The sequence below is a fragment of the Coregonus lavaretus genome (assembly GCF_964263955.1).
Source record: "Coregonus lavaretus genome assembly, chromosome: 3".
In the NCBI taxonomy this organism is placed as follows: domain Eukaryota; kingdom Metazoa; phylum Chordata; class Actinopteri; order Salmoniformes; family Salmonidae; genus Coregonus; species Coregonus lavaretus.
This window is the reverse complement of record NC_139990.1, coordinates 60,596,209-60,612,053: the sequence shown is the minus strand read 5'-3', so window position 1 is coordinate 60,612,053 and position 15,845 is coordinate 60,596,209. Positions and strand designations below refer to the sequence as shown.

At 42.5% G+C, this 15,845-nt stretch overlaps 2 protein-coding genes across 2 annotated transcripts in view; one reads left to right on the top strand and one right to left on the bottom strand.

Annotated features, from left to right (window-relative positions):
* Positions 1–1,798: 1,798 nt before the first annotated feature.
* Positions 1,799–15,845, bottom strand: part of LOC311108289 (integrin alpha-8-like) — a gene marked incomplete at its 5' end in the record, with an annotated part of 42,763 nt that continues 28,716 nt past the window's right edge. Inside the window, 9 exons of the mRNA XM_084150917.1 lie at positions 1,799–2,829; positions 2,952–3,074; positions 3,505–3,606; positions 3,728–3,841; positions 3,972–4,085; positions 11,158–11,316; positions 11,699–11,804; positions 12,503–12,583; positions 12,905–12,984. Of these exons, the coding sequence (XP_084007043.1) occupies positions 2,743–2,829; positions 2,952–3,074; positions 3,505–3,606; positions 3,728–3,841; positions 3,972–4,085; positions 11,158–11,316; positions 11,699–11,804; positions 12,503–12,583; positions 12,905–12,984 (966 nt within the window). The 3' untranslated portion in view covers positions 1,799–2,742. The remainder of the gene's footprint in view (positions 2,830–2,951; positions 3,075–3,504; positions 3,607–3,727; positions 3,842–3,971; positions 4,086–11,157; positions 11,317–11,698; positions 11,805–12,502; positions 12,584–12,904; positions 12,985–15,845) is intronic.
* On the top strand, positions 4,868–10,848 carry LOC311118088 (uncharacterized protein; the record flags this gene model as incomplete). Its single annotated transcript, XM_084157592.1, has 16 exons — positions 4,868–5,045; positions 5,750–5,812; positions 7,549–7,611; positions 7,828–7,890; positions 8,036–8,098; positions 8,331–8,393; positions 8,480–8,563; positions 8,730–8,792; positions 8,938–9,000; positions 9,144–9,206; positions 9,291–9,353; positions 9,454–9,537; positions 9,603–9,686; positions 9,839–9,892; positions 9,996–10,124; positions 10,511–10,848. 16 exons carry the CDS (start codon positions 4,868–4,870, stop codon positions 10,846–10,848), a joined length of 1,518 nt encoding a protein of 505 aa, XP_084013718.1.

The window sequence follows — 15,845 nt, the reverse complement described above, 5'->3', positions numbered from 1 at the left end:
GATTTGATGCCGTTTCTAAAATTTAAAAAAATTAAATATACCATTCAAGGGTCAACCAACTCATTTTATTACACCTGGGACACGATGATATCCTATTAGTACTATTGGCCCCACCCCCAGCCCTTGAGGTTACTGCTATATAGTCCTATAGGATTACCTTCCTCCAGATTAGTGCTCTTGGCCCCACCCCCAGCCCTTGAGGTTACTGCTATATAGACCTATAGGATTACCTTCCTCCAGATTAGTGCTCTTGGCCCCACCCCCAGCCCTTGAGGTTACTGCTATATAGACCTATAGGATCACCTTCCTCCAGATTAGTGCTCTTGGCCCCACCCCCAGCCCTTGAGGTTACTGCTATATAGACCTATAGGATCACCTTCCTCCAGATTAGTGCTCTTGGCCCCACCCCCAGCCCTTGAGGTTACTGCTATATAGACCTAGATCACCTAATCACCTGAAATTGTTAGGCTTTTACGTTTTTGCTTTGTATTGAAGTAACATTATGTTGTATACTTTTGTGTTTTGTTTTCTGATACGGGGGTCGAGGAGGGACAAAAAGGGGAAAAACGTACAATGTCTATGTTTGATCTTATATTCTCTCTCTCTCTCTCTCTCTCTCTCTCTCTCTCTCTCTCTCTCTATATATATATATATATATATATATATACTACCGTTCAAAAGTTTGGGGTCACTTAGAAATGTCCTTGTTTTCAAAAGAAAAGCAATTTTTCTGGCCATTAAAATAACATCAAATTGATCAGAAATACAGTGTAGACATTGTTAATGTTGTAAATGGCTATTGTAGCTGGAAACGGCAGATTTTTAATGGAATATCTACATAGGCGTACAGAGGCCCATTATCAGCAACCGTCAGTCCTGTGTTCCAATGGCACGTTGTGTTTGCTAATCCAAGTTCATCATTTTAAAAGGCCTCTTCACTGTTGACGTTGAGACTGGTGTTTTGCGGGTACTATTTAATGAAGTTGCCAGTTGAGGACCTGTTAGGCGCCTGTTTCACAAACTAGACACTCTAATGTATTTGTCCTCTTGCTCAGTTGTGCACCGGGGCCTCCCACTCCTCTTTATATTCTGGTTAGAGCCAGTTTGCGCTGTTCTGTGAAGGGAGTAGTACACAGCGTTGTACGAGATCTTCAGTTTCTTGGCAATTTCTCGCATGGAATAGCCTTCATTTCTCAGAACAAGAATAGACTGACAAGTTTCAGAAGAAAGGTTTTTGTTTCTGGCCATTTTGAGCCTGTAATCAAACCCACAAATGCTGATGCTCCAGATACTCAACTAGTCTCAAGAAGGCCAGTTTTATTGCTTCTTTAATCAGCACAACAGTTTTCAGCTGTGCTAACATAATTGCAAAAGGGTTTTCTAATGATCAATTAGACTTTTAAAATGATAAACTTGGATTAGCAAACACAACGTGCCATTGGAACACAGGACTGATGGTTGCTGATAATGGGCCTCTGTACGCCTATATAGATATTCCATTAAAAATCAGCCGTTTCCAGCTACAATAGCCATTTACAACATTAACAATGTCTACCCTGTATTTCTGATCAATTTGATGTTATGTTAACAAGGACATTTCTAAGTGACCCCAAACTTTTGAACGGTAGTGTATAGATATAAAACATCAGCTATGCGGGTGTCGGCTAGAGCTGATTAACAATGGGTCTGATTGAATCTAGGCCTAAACCTCTCACATTGGATAATTATGTTGTAATGTTAAGGCAGTTCCGTACTCTTTTTAAACAGATAGGGTTAAGGGTGGACCCCTTATAAACACTTCTCTCTTTCAACACTTATATACTAATATACCAACAAAAACACTCACATATACAATAGTATACTACCTAAACAATATACACAAACAATTTGAACATCAAGTTCTAATAAAATAATACCAGTGTAAACATGCTTCAGTATCACACAGAATGTCCCAATATTGCACATACACCATCCATAGATATATACAGCCCCCTGTGTGTGTGTGTGTGTTTGCATGCATGCATGTGAGTGTATGATCAATATAACCATGATGGAATGTATTTAACAGTGAAAGCAGGCGACACAAAGTCACTGACATCAGATGGTTAACTCCATTTGATGTAAGCCAGGCTGGTTAACTGATTAGAATTATCCAACCATACAGATCCCCGAGTACTCTAACCCACAGAGGCAAGTGGTGCATAGAAACATATTCAACTACAAGCAGGGTTAGAACCAGAGTCCATTCTACTTGTCCATGATTGTCTTGAGGCCTGATATACATCAAAGTGGTTGTGTCTGCTTAAATAGTGTTTATGTGTGTAGTTACGTCTGTATGTGTTCTTCCCAGCCTTTGGAATGTGAGTTTGCAGTTCACTCACTGATGTCAGATCAGCTCTAAAGGGGGTAAAGAGCCTTTGGTCTGTGAGTTTGAAATCCACTCACTGATGTCAGATCAGCTCTAAAGGGGGGAAAGAGCCTTTGGTCTGTGAGTTTGCAGTCCGCTCACTGATGTCAGATCAGCTCTAAAGGGGGTAAAGAGCCTTTGGTCTGTGAGTTTGCAATCCACTCACTGATGTCAGATCAGCTTTAAAGGGGGTAAAGAGCCTTTGGTCTGTAAATTTGCAGCCTGCCTGCAGATCTCATTTCAGTTTAATTAATTTAAGTCACTCAGGATGTGGAACTGCTCCCAAACAGCTTCCTCGAATCAGGAACCGATCTCCATGGCGCCAGTGGGCGTTCTTAGGCGTCTGCTGATTGGTCAGAAGTCAACTGCTCACGGTCCGACACGTCATCCGCTGGCGGCCGTGCCCGGTCAAAGAACCCACACTGAGGAAGAGAGGGTTAAGTTATACTAAAGTCCTTGTGTGTGTGTATATGTGTGTGTGTGTGTATATATGTGTGTGTGTGTATATTTGTGTGAGTGTATATGTGTGTGTGTGTGTGTGTACCTTCCACATGGCCAGTGTTAGCATGGCCAGGACCAGCAGTCCCAGTAGGATGGCCAGGATGATGACCCATAGAGGAACAGCAAACGCCACATCAGGAGTCCCCCACAGCACCAATGTACCCATCTACAACACACACACAATCAGTTAGTTACAGGCTGGGTGGGGTTCAGGGTAAGGGTTATTGTAGGTGTTAGTTAGGGTTGATGTCACATCTTACTGAAGTGGTGTGTTGCGGTAAGGAGGAGGGCTGGAGGCAGTAGGGCAGGGTACACTCTTAGAATTAGTGGTGACTCTAGGAACCCTGGAGTTCCTTGAGGAACCATTGATAGTCAATGGTACATATTTGCACCTTTAGTTAGTAGAGGGGTTCTTGTACGAACCTTTAATGTTTCAATGGAGGCGTGGCTTAGTAGGGGCTAAGCTTTCAGATAGATATGTTTAGGCCACATATGTAATCAGCAATGTTAGTATCTTACTGAAGTGGTGTGTTGGGGTAAGGAGGAGGACTGGAGGCGGTAGGGCAGGGTTTGGGTTAGTGTTAGGGGTATCTTACTGAAGTGGTGTGTTGGGGTAAGGAGGAGGGCTGGAGGCGGTAGGGCAGTGCTGTCACTCTGAAGGACACGGTGGAGTTGAGGAGATATGGGTCGTTACGTCTCTGCAAGGTGAAAATATGTTATAGATACATTATTTCTTAATACTAATGATAACATTAATACATACAATAATACTAATACTAGCAGTAGTACATCAGTTTGGGTTTATGTTTGTGTGCTCACCTGGAGGAAGGTGTGAGCCCAGAGTCGGGAGCGGATCTTGACTACAGCGCTCTGACCACGGTCCAACCGCCCAACCACACACAGCACTCTTAGACAAATGATGTTACTGCAGTTCTACAGAGACAGGGAGAGACAGAGAGAGATAGTTCATATACATTCCAAGACTGCTGCTGTATAGTAATACCAAACAAGCTGTCAGTGAAATCGAAGGCTGCTGATAATGAAGGGCACGTATTGTAAGTACCAGGGTCTTGCTGCTGTAGGGCTGGGCAACGCTGGTGGCTCGTCTGTAGCGGTGAGGAGAGCTACTGTTCCTCAGAAAGCCCAACAATTCTGGAGTGTCCTGGACAGAGGAGGTCTGATAGAGAGAGAGAGAGAGAGAGAGAGAGAGAAGGAGAGAGAGAGGGAGGGGGGAGAGAGAGAGAGAGAGAGAGAGAGAGAGAGAGAGAGAGGGGCGAGAAAATTAAGTCACCGTATTACATACCACTTATAAGACCAACCAACCGTCCAAACACAAAACACCACAGGTACACACATACAGTGCCTTGTTAAGTATTCATACCCATTTAACTTATTATGTGATTTCTTAAGCCACATTTTACTTCTAAACTAATTTAGGCTTGCCTAAACAAAGTGGCTGTATACTTATGCAACGACTATATGTTAGTTATCTAATTTGTATTAATAATTAAAAAAACATTTAAAAAAACAACAGTATTTTGTGTAGATTGTTGACAAAAAAATTACAATGAAATCCATTTGAATCCCACTTTGTAACACAATGAAATATGAAGAAGTCCAAGGGGTATGAATACTTTTGCAAGGCACACATAGGCCTACACATTGTAATTGACACACTGTCTAGTAGCCTGATCAGCAACCAGTTTTCTACATGGTGGAAAAAGAAGAGACTAAACAACACAGGGGTTCAGGGTCACTCTGGTTCTCTTACTGTTTGATCAGATGTCATTGGTGCTATTTTTACATCCACCACGTGTTGATTTCTCACGTAGTGGGCTAGTTCTTGCTGATGCGTGTCTATAAAGATTCCCCATTCTGCTTTTTCCCTTTCTTTTTGCTGGTACTGAGACTCATTACTATTGAATTGAGGCATCATTCAAAATGAGGGGTGTCGTAGCTATGCTGGTGCTGATGTTATATATGTCTGGGGCCTGGGCTGAGGGAGAGAGTAAAGGAAGGATTGATCAGATTGACCAGAACATTCTATTCACTACCATAGACACTGTCTGGGATGAGCTGAGACTCATGCTGAACAACACAAAGACACAAGTAGAGAAGTTGGAGAAGAAGAACGCAGGTACTGTAATAATGCACATATAGACAGAGAAAGAACAAAGGTAGCCTGCTGTAATAACACAAGTAATGAAACCGATCACATTGTGAAAATAAGTAGTGCTTGTTTAACTCTCATTCTGTATTGATTGATAAGTTTGGCCATTTATGTTCATGCTATTTCAGTCCTGGGGGACAGGGTGGTCAAGCTGAAGACAAGGAACACATATAATCATCATTAGATGTCATTTCTTAAATGGATTTAGATAATAAGTCACTCAATAGAAAAGTCAGCTGCTGATATTGATGATACATACATAGGCTACAGTATATTGTTATCATTAAAGCTCAAGCAGCAGAACTGACAGACATACAGTAGATGACAGACTGAGTGCCAATGTGATACTGACGTTCGATTTACAGATCTAGAACCAAGGTAATAACAAAATGCTAATTTTACAGAATACGATTTAGTTAATTAGCTCAATCATAAATGTACAACTGTGGATTTTGCTGGACATCTTATGATAATGTCCAAGACAAATGTCCTTATGATTTCAGCCCAGAGTTACCGCAAAGGGATTGCTTAATACAGGGGTTCCCATCTTTCTTTAAAGGTAGACTTTATAAGAACTACTGTGCCTCAGATGAGCATAGCTAATTTCAGGGAGAAATAAATAAAGCATTGTTTTAGCTAGATCTCAGCTACATATTTTCATGCTATTTCAGCCCTGGAAAACAGAGTGACAGACAGTGAGAGCCAGGTGGATGAACTGAAGAGACAGAATGCAGGTAATAATGAGGTGTGAATTGTGATGAAAAATATTCCATTCATAAAAAATTCACTAGAAAGATTTAAAAAGCTATATGTCACATTGTGGTTAAAAAATATGCTTGTCTCTTCACTCTCTCCCAATTCGCCAGTGGATACAATTACGACTAGAAGTTATAACATGAGAATTATCGACAGCGAAAATGAATGGTGCTATATAAGGGCCTTCAGAAAGTATTCATTCCCCTTGACTTATTCCACATTTTGTTGTGTTAAAGCCTGAAATCAAAATTGATTAAATATTTTTTTCCCTCACCCATCTACACACAATACCCCATAATGACATTAGACATTTTAGCTAATTTATTGAAATTGAAATACAGAAATATGTAATTTACATAAGTATTCACACCCATGAGTCAATACTTTGTAGAAGCACCTTTGGCAGTGATTACAGCTGTGAGTCTTTTTGGGTAAGTCTCTAAGAGCTTTGCACACCTGGATTGTACAATATTTGCACATTATAATTTGTTTAATTCTTCAAGCTCTGTCAAGTTGATTGTTGATCATAGCTAGACAGCCATTTTCAAGTCTTGCCATAGATTTTCAAACTGATTTAAGTCAAAACTGTAACTAGACATTCAATGTCGTCTTGGTAAGCAACTACAGTGTAGATTTGGCCTTGTGTTTTAGATTATTGTTCTACTGAAAGGTGAATTCGTCTCCCAGTGTCTGTTGGAAAGTAGACTGAATCAGGTTTTCCTGTAGGATTTTGCCTGTGCTTATAGCTGTATTCCGTTTCTTTTTATAAAAATAAAAAAAACTCCCTAGTCCTTGCCGATGACAAGCATACCCATAACATGACCCATAACATGATGCTTGAAAATACGAAGAGTGGTACTCAGTGATGTGTTGTGATGGATTTTCCCCAAACATAATGATTTGTATCCAGGACAAAATGTTCATTTCTTTGCCATATTCTTTGCAGTATTACTTAAGTGCCTTGTTGCAAAAAGGATGCAGGTTTTGGAATTCTGCACAGGCTATTCTGCACAGGCTTCCTTCTTTTCAATCTGTCATTTAGCTTAGTATTGTGGAGGAACTACAATGTTGTTGATCCATCTTCAGTTTTCTCATATCACAACCATTAAACTCTGTAACTGTTTTACAATCACCATTGGCCCTGAGGGGTTTCCTTCCTCTCCTGCAACTGAGTTAAGAAGGACGCCTGTATCTTTGTAGTGACTGGATGTATTGATACACCACCCAAAGCCTAATTAATAACTTCACCATGCTCAAAGAGATATTCAGAGTCTGCTTTTCTTATTTTTACACATCTACCAATCGGTGCCCTTCTTTGCGAGGCATTGAACAACCTCCCTGGTCTTTGTGGTTGAATCTGTGCTTGAAATTCATTACTCGATTGAGGGATAATTGTATGTGTGCTAGGGGGGGTTGGGAAGGGGTGGGAAACATGGGGGTAGGGTGGGTTGTATGGAGACATGTTGGCTGGGGGAATGGGATGGGAAGTTGGGGAGGCCTATTTATTTTTTATTTTCCTGTTTATACTGAATTTACTATTTATTGTTAAACTCTGTATGTATTTCTTACTGTTTTTGTTGTTGTTGAGTGGCAGCCTACGGGTACAAGTTTCATAAACGTATAATTTGAAATAAAGAACTACAAATATATAATTTGGTCACAAAAACAGTGATGGTTGATACGTTCAGCAATGTTTATTTTCATGCTATTTCAGCCCTGCACGCCAGAGTGACAGCCAGTGAGAGCCAGGTGGACGAAGTGAAGAAAGAGAATGCAGGTAAAATATTAACTTCACCCTCATGTATTCTGACAGTAAATAACACTTGGAACTAATACAGCATTCTACATTTTCCAACTCTATAATTTTAGTCTTGGAGGCCAGAGTGGCAGAACTGAAGAAAGGGAATGCAGGCATAGTAAGATAAGCTATGTATATTGTGCAAGCGTGTGTTTTTCTGTTAATTTACTGTTAATTACTTTCATACTACTTCAGCCCTGGAGGCCAGAGTGACAGCCAATGAGAGCCAGCTGAAGGATCTGAAGGGAAATAATGCAGGTGTCTACATTTTTACTTATAAGAACTACTACATACTGTATATTCTTCACCTGAACATGATTCAGCTCATTTCAGGATGTGAAAAGCAAAGTCATGTAACAAAGCTATATCAGGGTTTATTGTTTTTATCATTAAACAATTATAGCCCTGGAGGCCAGAGTGACAGCCAGTGAGAGCCAGGTGGACGACTTGAATAAACAGAATGCAGGTAATAACGAGATGTGTTTTGAAAAGAATATTGAGTTAATTTTCTCAATAGAAACAACAACAGCTCTGGATATTGCATATCATCTACTATATTTATATAATTGACTTATAAGAACTACTATGTATAGGTCTCACTTTAACATGATTCAGCTTATTTCAGGATATGATAAAGCTACATCTTGGTTGAACCTTTTTCTATCATAAATGATGTTCCTGCATAAATGATTTTCTAGCCCTGGAGGCCAGAGTGACAGCCAGTGAGAGCCAGGTGGCAGACCTGGAGAAAAAGAATGCAGGTAATGATGACATGTGAAATAATTCAGTGAATAATTAATTGCCTAGAAAGATGAACAACTTTGGATATTGACTCATATGATCCCAGACCAAGCAGCAGAATTGTTATCCTTCGGGAGCATAGTGACAACCCTTCAGAGCCAGGTGGCAGAACTGAAGAAAGACAATGCAGGTGACTAAAATGTTTCACTTATAAGAACGACTACATGTATTCCTAACCTGAACATAATAACATTCAGCTCATTTCAAGATATGAGAAACCAAAGCGATGTAAGAAAGCTACATAATGGCTTATAATTTTCATCATAAATAATTTTCTTGCATAAATGATCTTATAGCCCTGGAGGCCAGAGTGACAGCCAGTGAGAGCCATGTGGCAGAGCTGATGGGAAAGAATGCAGGTGACTAAAATGTTTTACTTATAAGAGCTACTACATGTATGCCTCACCTGAACATGATTCAGCTAATGTTAGGATGTGATAAAGCAAAGCGATGTAACAAAGCTACATCACAGTTGATTGTTTTCTTGCATGCATTATTTTCTAGCCCTGGAGGCTAGAGTGACAGCCAGTGAGAGTAATGTGGCAGAACTGAAGGGAAAGAACACAGGTGACTATATGTCTTTACTTATAAGAACTACTATGTATAGGTCTCACTTTAACATGATTCAGCTTATTTCAGGATATGATAAAGCTACATCATGGTTGATCATTTTCATCCTAAATTATTTTCTTGCATAAATGATCTTCTAGCCCTGGAGGCCAGAATGACAGCCAGTGAGAGCCAGGTGGCAGAGCTGGAGAAAGAGAATTCAGGTAATGATGATAAGCAATTTGAAACAGATTGAGTTAAGTGAGTCACTAGAAAGATTAAAATTTCTGGAAATTCACTTGTGTTAGCCTTGAGGAACAGAGTGACAGCCAGTGAGAGCAAGCTGGAGGAACTGAAGAAAGAGAATGCAGGTAATAATGAACTTTGAAAAAGTAAATAATTTGTTCAATAGAAAAATTAATTGCTCTGGATATTGTCTATTGCCTCTCTGCAACATTTCTATAATTCCAGCCCAAGCAGCAGAACTGTCAGACTTGGGGACCAGAGTGACAACCAGTGAGAGCCAGGTGGCAGAGCTGAAGAAAGAGAATGCAGGTAATAAGTTGTCAATTGTTATGAAAAAGATGAACACCTCTGGATATTGACGTGCATGATTTCAGCCCAAGCAGCAGAACTGTTAGCCTTGGGGAGCAGAGTGACAACCAGTGAGAGGCAAGTAGCAGAGCTGGAGAAAGAGAATGCAGGTAACTATCCAGCACTAATAAGATCTAGGCCACCATCACTCTCCTGAACCGCTGATTGATCTAATTGATCTAATCAGGATGTATCTAAGCACAGCACTGACAACAAAGCTACCTCAGAGTATCAGTTTATTAAGATATTATTGCTATTTCAGCCCTGGAGGCAAGATTGAGTGTCACTGAGAGCCAGGTGGAGGAACTGAGGCTAGGTAAGAACAGATCAATTCAATCAACCCCCAAAGTGTGGTATGAAATGAAGACATTTTAGACATTATGGTGGGCTTGATTGAATTCATTCTCATGTGTTCGCAGACAGAAGAAAGGTGGCCTTTTCTGTTGGTTTGACTGACTCAGGATATGTGGGACCCTTTCAAACTGAGATCACTCTGGTCTATGAAAAAGTCTTCACCAACATCGACAACGGTTACGACCCAAACTCAGGTACAGCTTACGGCGACAATACTACAGATGAAACTTACACAGTAACAATACTACAGGTTCACTCACACAGCAATACATCTACAACCCAGATAAAGATATAAACATAAACACACAATCTCCAGGCTGCTGAGGGGAGGATGGCTCATAATAATGTCTGGAATGGTATCACACACATGGAAACCATGTATTTGATGTGTTCGATACCATTCCATTAATTTTGTTCCAGCCATTACTATGAGCCCGTCCTCCCCAATTAAGGTGCCACCGGACGCCTGTTGTGTCCACAGGGACCAGATACAGGCACAGTCCCCAACCACTAACAGGCTGCTCCAGTGTCTAAGAGAGACAGATAGTGCTGATCTCTCCCTGCTTCCCCTCTGATACAGGTATGTTCTCAGCACCAGTGAGAGGAGTCTACTACTTCACATTCACCTCCATGGGCCGAGAGCCTGGACAGAAAATGGGTGTTTACTTGGTCAAAAATGGAGAGAAAATGATATACAACGTCCAGGACAACTTCCATGGAGGTTATGAGTACATAACAGGTGCCGTGGCTCTGGAGCTAGAGAAAGATGATCTGGTGTACTTAAGGCTTCCTAAGGGCTGGGGGCTGTATGATGACAACTACAACCACATTGTCTTTACTGGCATCCTGCTCTTCACCACCAACCCTCCTATGGGCTACTCCAATAGTCCCTCTCCATCTTCCTACAGTCTTCCATAAACATGGAATGAGTAAAGTGACTTTGTCCTGTCATCATTAAAGCACATTCATCAGTCATCATCATAAACATAAACCAGACGGTAGATGACATCCTGTTACCCTATTTTATTATGAGAAGAACCGAGCTGCACCAATGCTAGATCGGGTCAGTACACTTTGATCTAACTGAGCTGTAATTTCACAAAAGCATTTATGCCATTGTTTCTAAAGCAATGGAAGACCAATACAGGCCAATAAATATAGAACATTAGTGAGTGCATGAGTACGGTGTCCAGTGTCCAGTCTCAGCAGGAGGTGTGGTTGTGTTACCTGTAGGCCCAGGGGGTTGAGGCTGCTGTTGCTCCGGCAGCTGATTGGTCCGTCCGTTAGAACCTCCAGAGCGTAGAGCAGGTGTTCGTCACGGAAACGAGAGGGCCAGCCCACCTGGAGCTCCGCCTCCCGGATACTACTGGGACCTGAGTTATGGAGCTGAGAGAGTAAGAGGGAGAGGAGAGACAGAGAGATGAGAGGGTGGGAGTAGAGAGAGGAGAGGGAGAGAGAGAGGGGAGAGAGAGCGAGACAGAGAGAGAGAATGAGAACACCAAGCCACTTAGCTTAGCCCCTTTCTCTCCACACACTCAGGAGCACTGCAGCCCCAAACCCTGCAGACATCCAGCAGAGGTCCCCCTTCACTGCAGTTTCAACACACACATACACACACACACACACACACACGTATGTCTGATCCCCCCTCTTATCCCCCCCCCCCCCTCTTCCTTTATGACAGTAATTACCATTACCACTGTGCAGGAGGCTTTGATCAGACACCCAGCGCTTACAGGGCTACTGCTTTTACTGTGTGTGCATGTACCTCGTAGATGTGTGTGACCTGGGGTCCTACGTCTTCCTCTTTGACCGGCTTCTCCTTGGGCTCCCAGTGAGGAAACGGAAGAACCACCTGAGAGGGATGACACACCCTGGAAAGGGAGAGAGATAGAGAGAGAGATGGGAGAGAGGAGGGGGAGAGAGAAAGAAAGAAAAAGAGGAGCGATAGAGAAAGAAAGAAAGAAAGAAAGAAAGTGAGAAGAGTGAGAGAGAGAGAGGGCGAACACCAAGCCACTCACCACTCTGCTGCCAAACACAACTTACCCAACGCCGGTTGGACCTTAACCTCTAGCCCTCCAGCCCCCCATACCCACAGCCTCCCACGGAGGGGGGGGGGGGCGTACCAGAAGTCCTCACATGGATAGTAAAATGTAGGAGGCTTAGGAGTTAGGGTTAGGGTTACAATTAGGGTAAGGTTTAGTTTTAGGGTTAGGGGTTGAGGTTAGCGTTAAGGTTAGGGTTAGGTTAAGGGTTAGGTCAAATAGGATTTTGAATGGGAATTCATGTTTTGTTCCCCACAAGGATAGTAAAACAAACATGTGTGTGTGTGTGTGTGCAAGCATGTGTGTGTGTGTGACGAAGCAGCACTAGCACTGGCCCGTGTGCATGATTAGCTGAGATCTATTCATAGAAACATACACAGACACAACCACACTGAGCAACAGAAATACAGCAAACTAGATGAGTCTGTCTCACCTGTAGGACAACAAAGTGCATCAATCACAGCAAAGATATTCTACTGTCACAGGGTTAGAGAAAAGACCAACCAGAACAGAGATGTGTCACTCACCCCCTCAGGTCTAGCTGAGCTCTGGCAGAGATGGAGAGAGACAGACTGACTGGGTTGCTCTTGGAGTTGTCTTTGTTTGAACTGTAATATAAGAGACACACATGAGTCAGTAAAGATGTTTAGATGTAGAGTCTGCACCATGGCCTGTTGATGTATGGTGTGTGTGGCGAGGTGAACAGTCAATGTTTTGTCTCGTCCGTTTTCCTCCGGTCGTCTGTCTCAATGCTATTTGTTTGGAAAAGCCACAGAAATCTGACAAGGGTTCCTTTTTTACAGTTATGTGTGTCACAGCTCTTCAGCAGTGTGTGTGTGTGTGTGTGTGTGTGTGTGTGTGTGTGTGTGTGTGTGTGTGTATTTGCGCGTGTGTATGTATTTGCATGTGCTTGCGTGTGTGTGTATCACCTGTGGATCTGTAGGTCAAAGACAATGTGAGGACCGGCATCATCCAGCCTTTGGACAGCAAACCTTAAACCTACAGATACCTGGAGACAGACACAATGAGACAAAGACAGACAAAGAGAGAGGGACAGAGACAGAGAGAGAGGAACAGAGAGACAAAGAGAGAGGGACAAAGACAGAGAGACACAGAGAGAGAGGGACAGAGAGACAAAGAGAGAGGGACAGAGACAGAGACACAGAGAGAGACGAATCAAAGTCTGTGTCAGTGACATCTGCAAGTGTTCAGTTAAAGCGAGCAGCCTTCTAACCCCCTGTACAGTCTCCCTTTGTTAAAACTAACCAGGACCTGGCCATGGTGTGTGTATCTGGGTTACGTATCTGTATTGAGTGTGTGTGTCAGTTGGATGATCTGTACAGATCTGTGGGCTGAGACAGACCAGATCCCTTCCCCTCTAGTCTTTAGACCCCAGTTAAACCCTCCTCTACCCTCGCTTAACTCACACCATGTGGAGGGCTTAGTTCATTACCATGAATATGATAATGGCTTCTTGCGTTTGTGTGTGTGTGTGTGTGTGTGTGTGTGTGTGTGTGTGTGTGTGTGTGTGTGTGTGTGTGTGTGTGTGTGTGTGTGTAATAATGTTCTAATGAACAACAGGTCAGACACTAGTCAATGCCGGAAACTCTTAAACACTCGCTAAAACTACAAGGGAGAGGCCTGAGGGTGGAAACTCATTAGGTCTCCAAAGTCAAAGAGACTTTATTGCGCATCAGAGAGAGAAACAGTAAAACTCAAAAGAGACGAAGAAAGACCAAATGGGTCTAAATCACTGAGGTCCCCAGGCTGAGAGAAAGAGAGAGAGACAGACAGAGTGACTCAAATGGGCTCCAGAGTGGCGCAGCGGTCTAAGGCACTGCATCTCAGTGCTTGAGGAGTCACTACAGACCCCCTGGTTCGATTCCAGGCTGTATCACAACCGGCCGTGATTGGGAGTCCCATAGGGCGGCGCACAATTCGCCCAGCGTCGTCCGGGTTTGACCGGTGTAGGCCGTCATTGTAAATAAGAATTTGTTCTTAACTGACTTGCCTAGTTAAATAAAGATTTAAAAAAAATATATATATATATATATATATATATATATATATATATATCTCTCTCCCCAAATCTGGAAAACATTTATTTCCTGTCGCTTCTCTCCCATGTTCTGAACAGCCGCACCACCACTATAAAACTGTCTAATTTGGATCTACTGTAGAACCCACCATAGTACAGAGACAGCGCTTGTCAAGGAAATGATCGAATGCATCGACCAACCATCGACAGTGTGTGTTCTCGCATTCCTTGATGTAAGAGCAGTGATTGAAGGTGTCGACCAAACTAACAGACCGGTATCAATGAGTTTTTCCGGCCAGTGAGACCTCTGATTGCTCCAAGGCTATATATGGTGTTCCACAGGGCTCTGTGCAGGGGACGTTTCTGTTCACATTATACATGCTGACCGTCTGACAGAGGTGGCACCACAGGGCCCAGATTGGTGTGGCGTAAAAAACAATTCTGGGGCCCGTCGTTTTTTCCTGATATGCTAACCTAACCAGGTAAAACTCCGGACCTTATACGGTATGATGTGATTAATCTGTTTAATATGGGCTATGATGGGACCAAAGTTTTTCTAATCAGGTCACATGGTTTAAAAAAACTCCTGGCCTTGGGGAGGATGAAACCCTGTCAAACTGCAGCAACCTTGTACTTCATATTAATTAAACTCAAAGTGCTGAGCTTGCTTTATGCAGGTTTGCATCATGTAGTCCTGCTCTATGCAACTGTAATACTAATAAAAAATTAACTCACATGTTTATTGATTAATTACAGTTAATAATTTTGGATTGAAAAAGTATTGGAAGCTTAGTCAGCCCAAGTTTTAATACAGTGAGGGAAAAAAGTATTTGATCCCCTGCTGATTTTGTACGTTTGCCCACTGACAAAGACATTATCAGTCTATAATTTTAATGGTAGATTTATTTGAACAGTGAGAGACAGAATAACAACAACAAAATCCAGAAAAACGTATGTAAAAAAAAATATAAATTGATTTGCATTTTAATGAGTGAAATAAGTATTTGACCCCTCTACAAAACATGACAGTACTTGGTGGCAAAACCCTTGCTGGCAATCACAGAGGTCAGACGTTTCTTGTAGTTGGCCACCAGGTTTGCACACATCTCAGGAGGGATTTTGTCCAACTCCTCTTTGCAGATCTTCTCCAAGTCATTAAGGTTTCGAGCCTGACGTTTGGCAACTCGAACCTTCAGCTCCCTCCACAGATTTTCTATGGGATTAAGGTCTGGAGACTGGCTAGGCCACTCCAGGACCTTAATGTGCTTCTTCTTGAGCCACTCCTTTGTTGCCTTGGCCGTGTGTTTTGGGTCATTGTCATGCTGGAATACCCATCCACGACCCATTTTCAATGCCCTGGCTGAGGGAAGGAGGTTCTCACCCAAGATTTGATGGTACATGGCCCGTCCATCGTCCCTTTGATGCGGTGAAGTTGTCCTGTCCCCTTAGCAGAAAAACACCCCCAAAGCATAATGTTTCCACCTCCATGTTTGACTGTGGGGTTGGTGTTCTTGGGGTCATAGGCAGCATTCCTCCTCCTCCAAACACGGCGAGTTGAGTTGATGCCAAAGAGCTCCATTTTGGTCTCATCTGACCACAACACTTTCACCCAGTTCTCCTCTGAATCATTCAGATGTTCATTGGCAAACTTCAGATGGCCCTGTATATGTGCTTTCTTGAGCAGGGGGACCTTGCGGGCACTGCAGGATTTCAGTCCTTCACGGCGTAGTGTGTTACCAATTGTTTTCTTGGTGACTACGGTCCCAGCTGCCTTGAGATCATTGACAAGATCCTCCCGTGTAGTTCTGGGCTGATTCCTCACCGTTCTCATG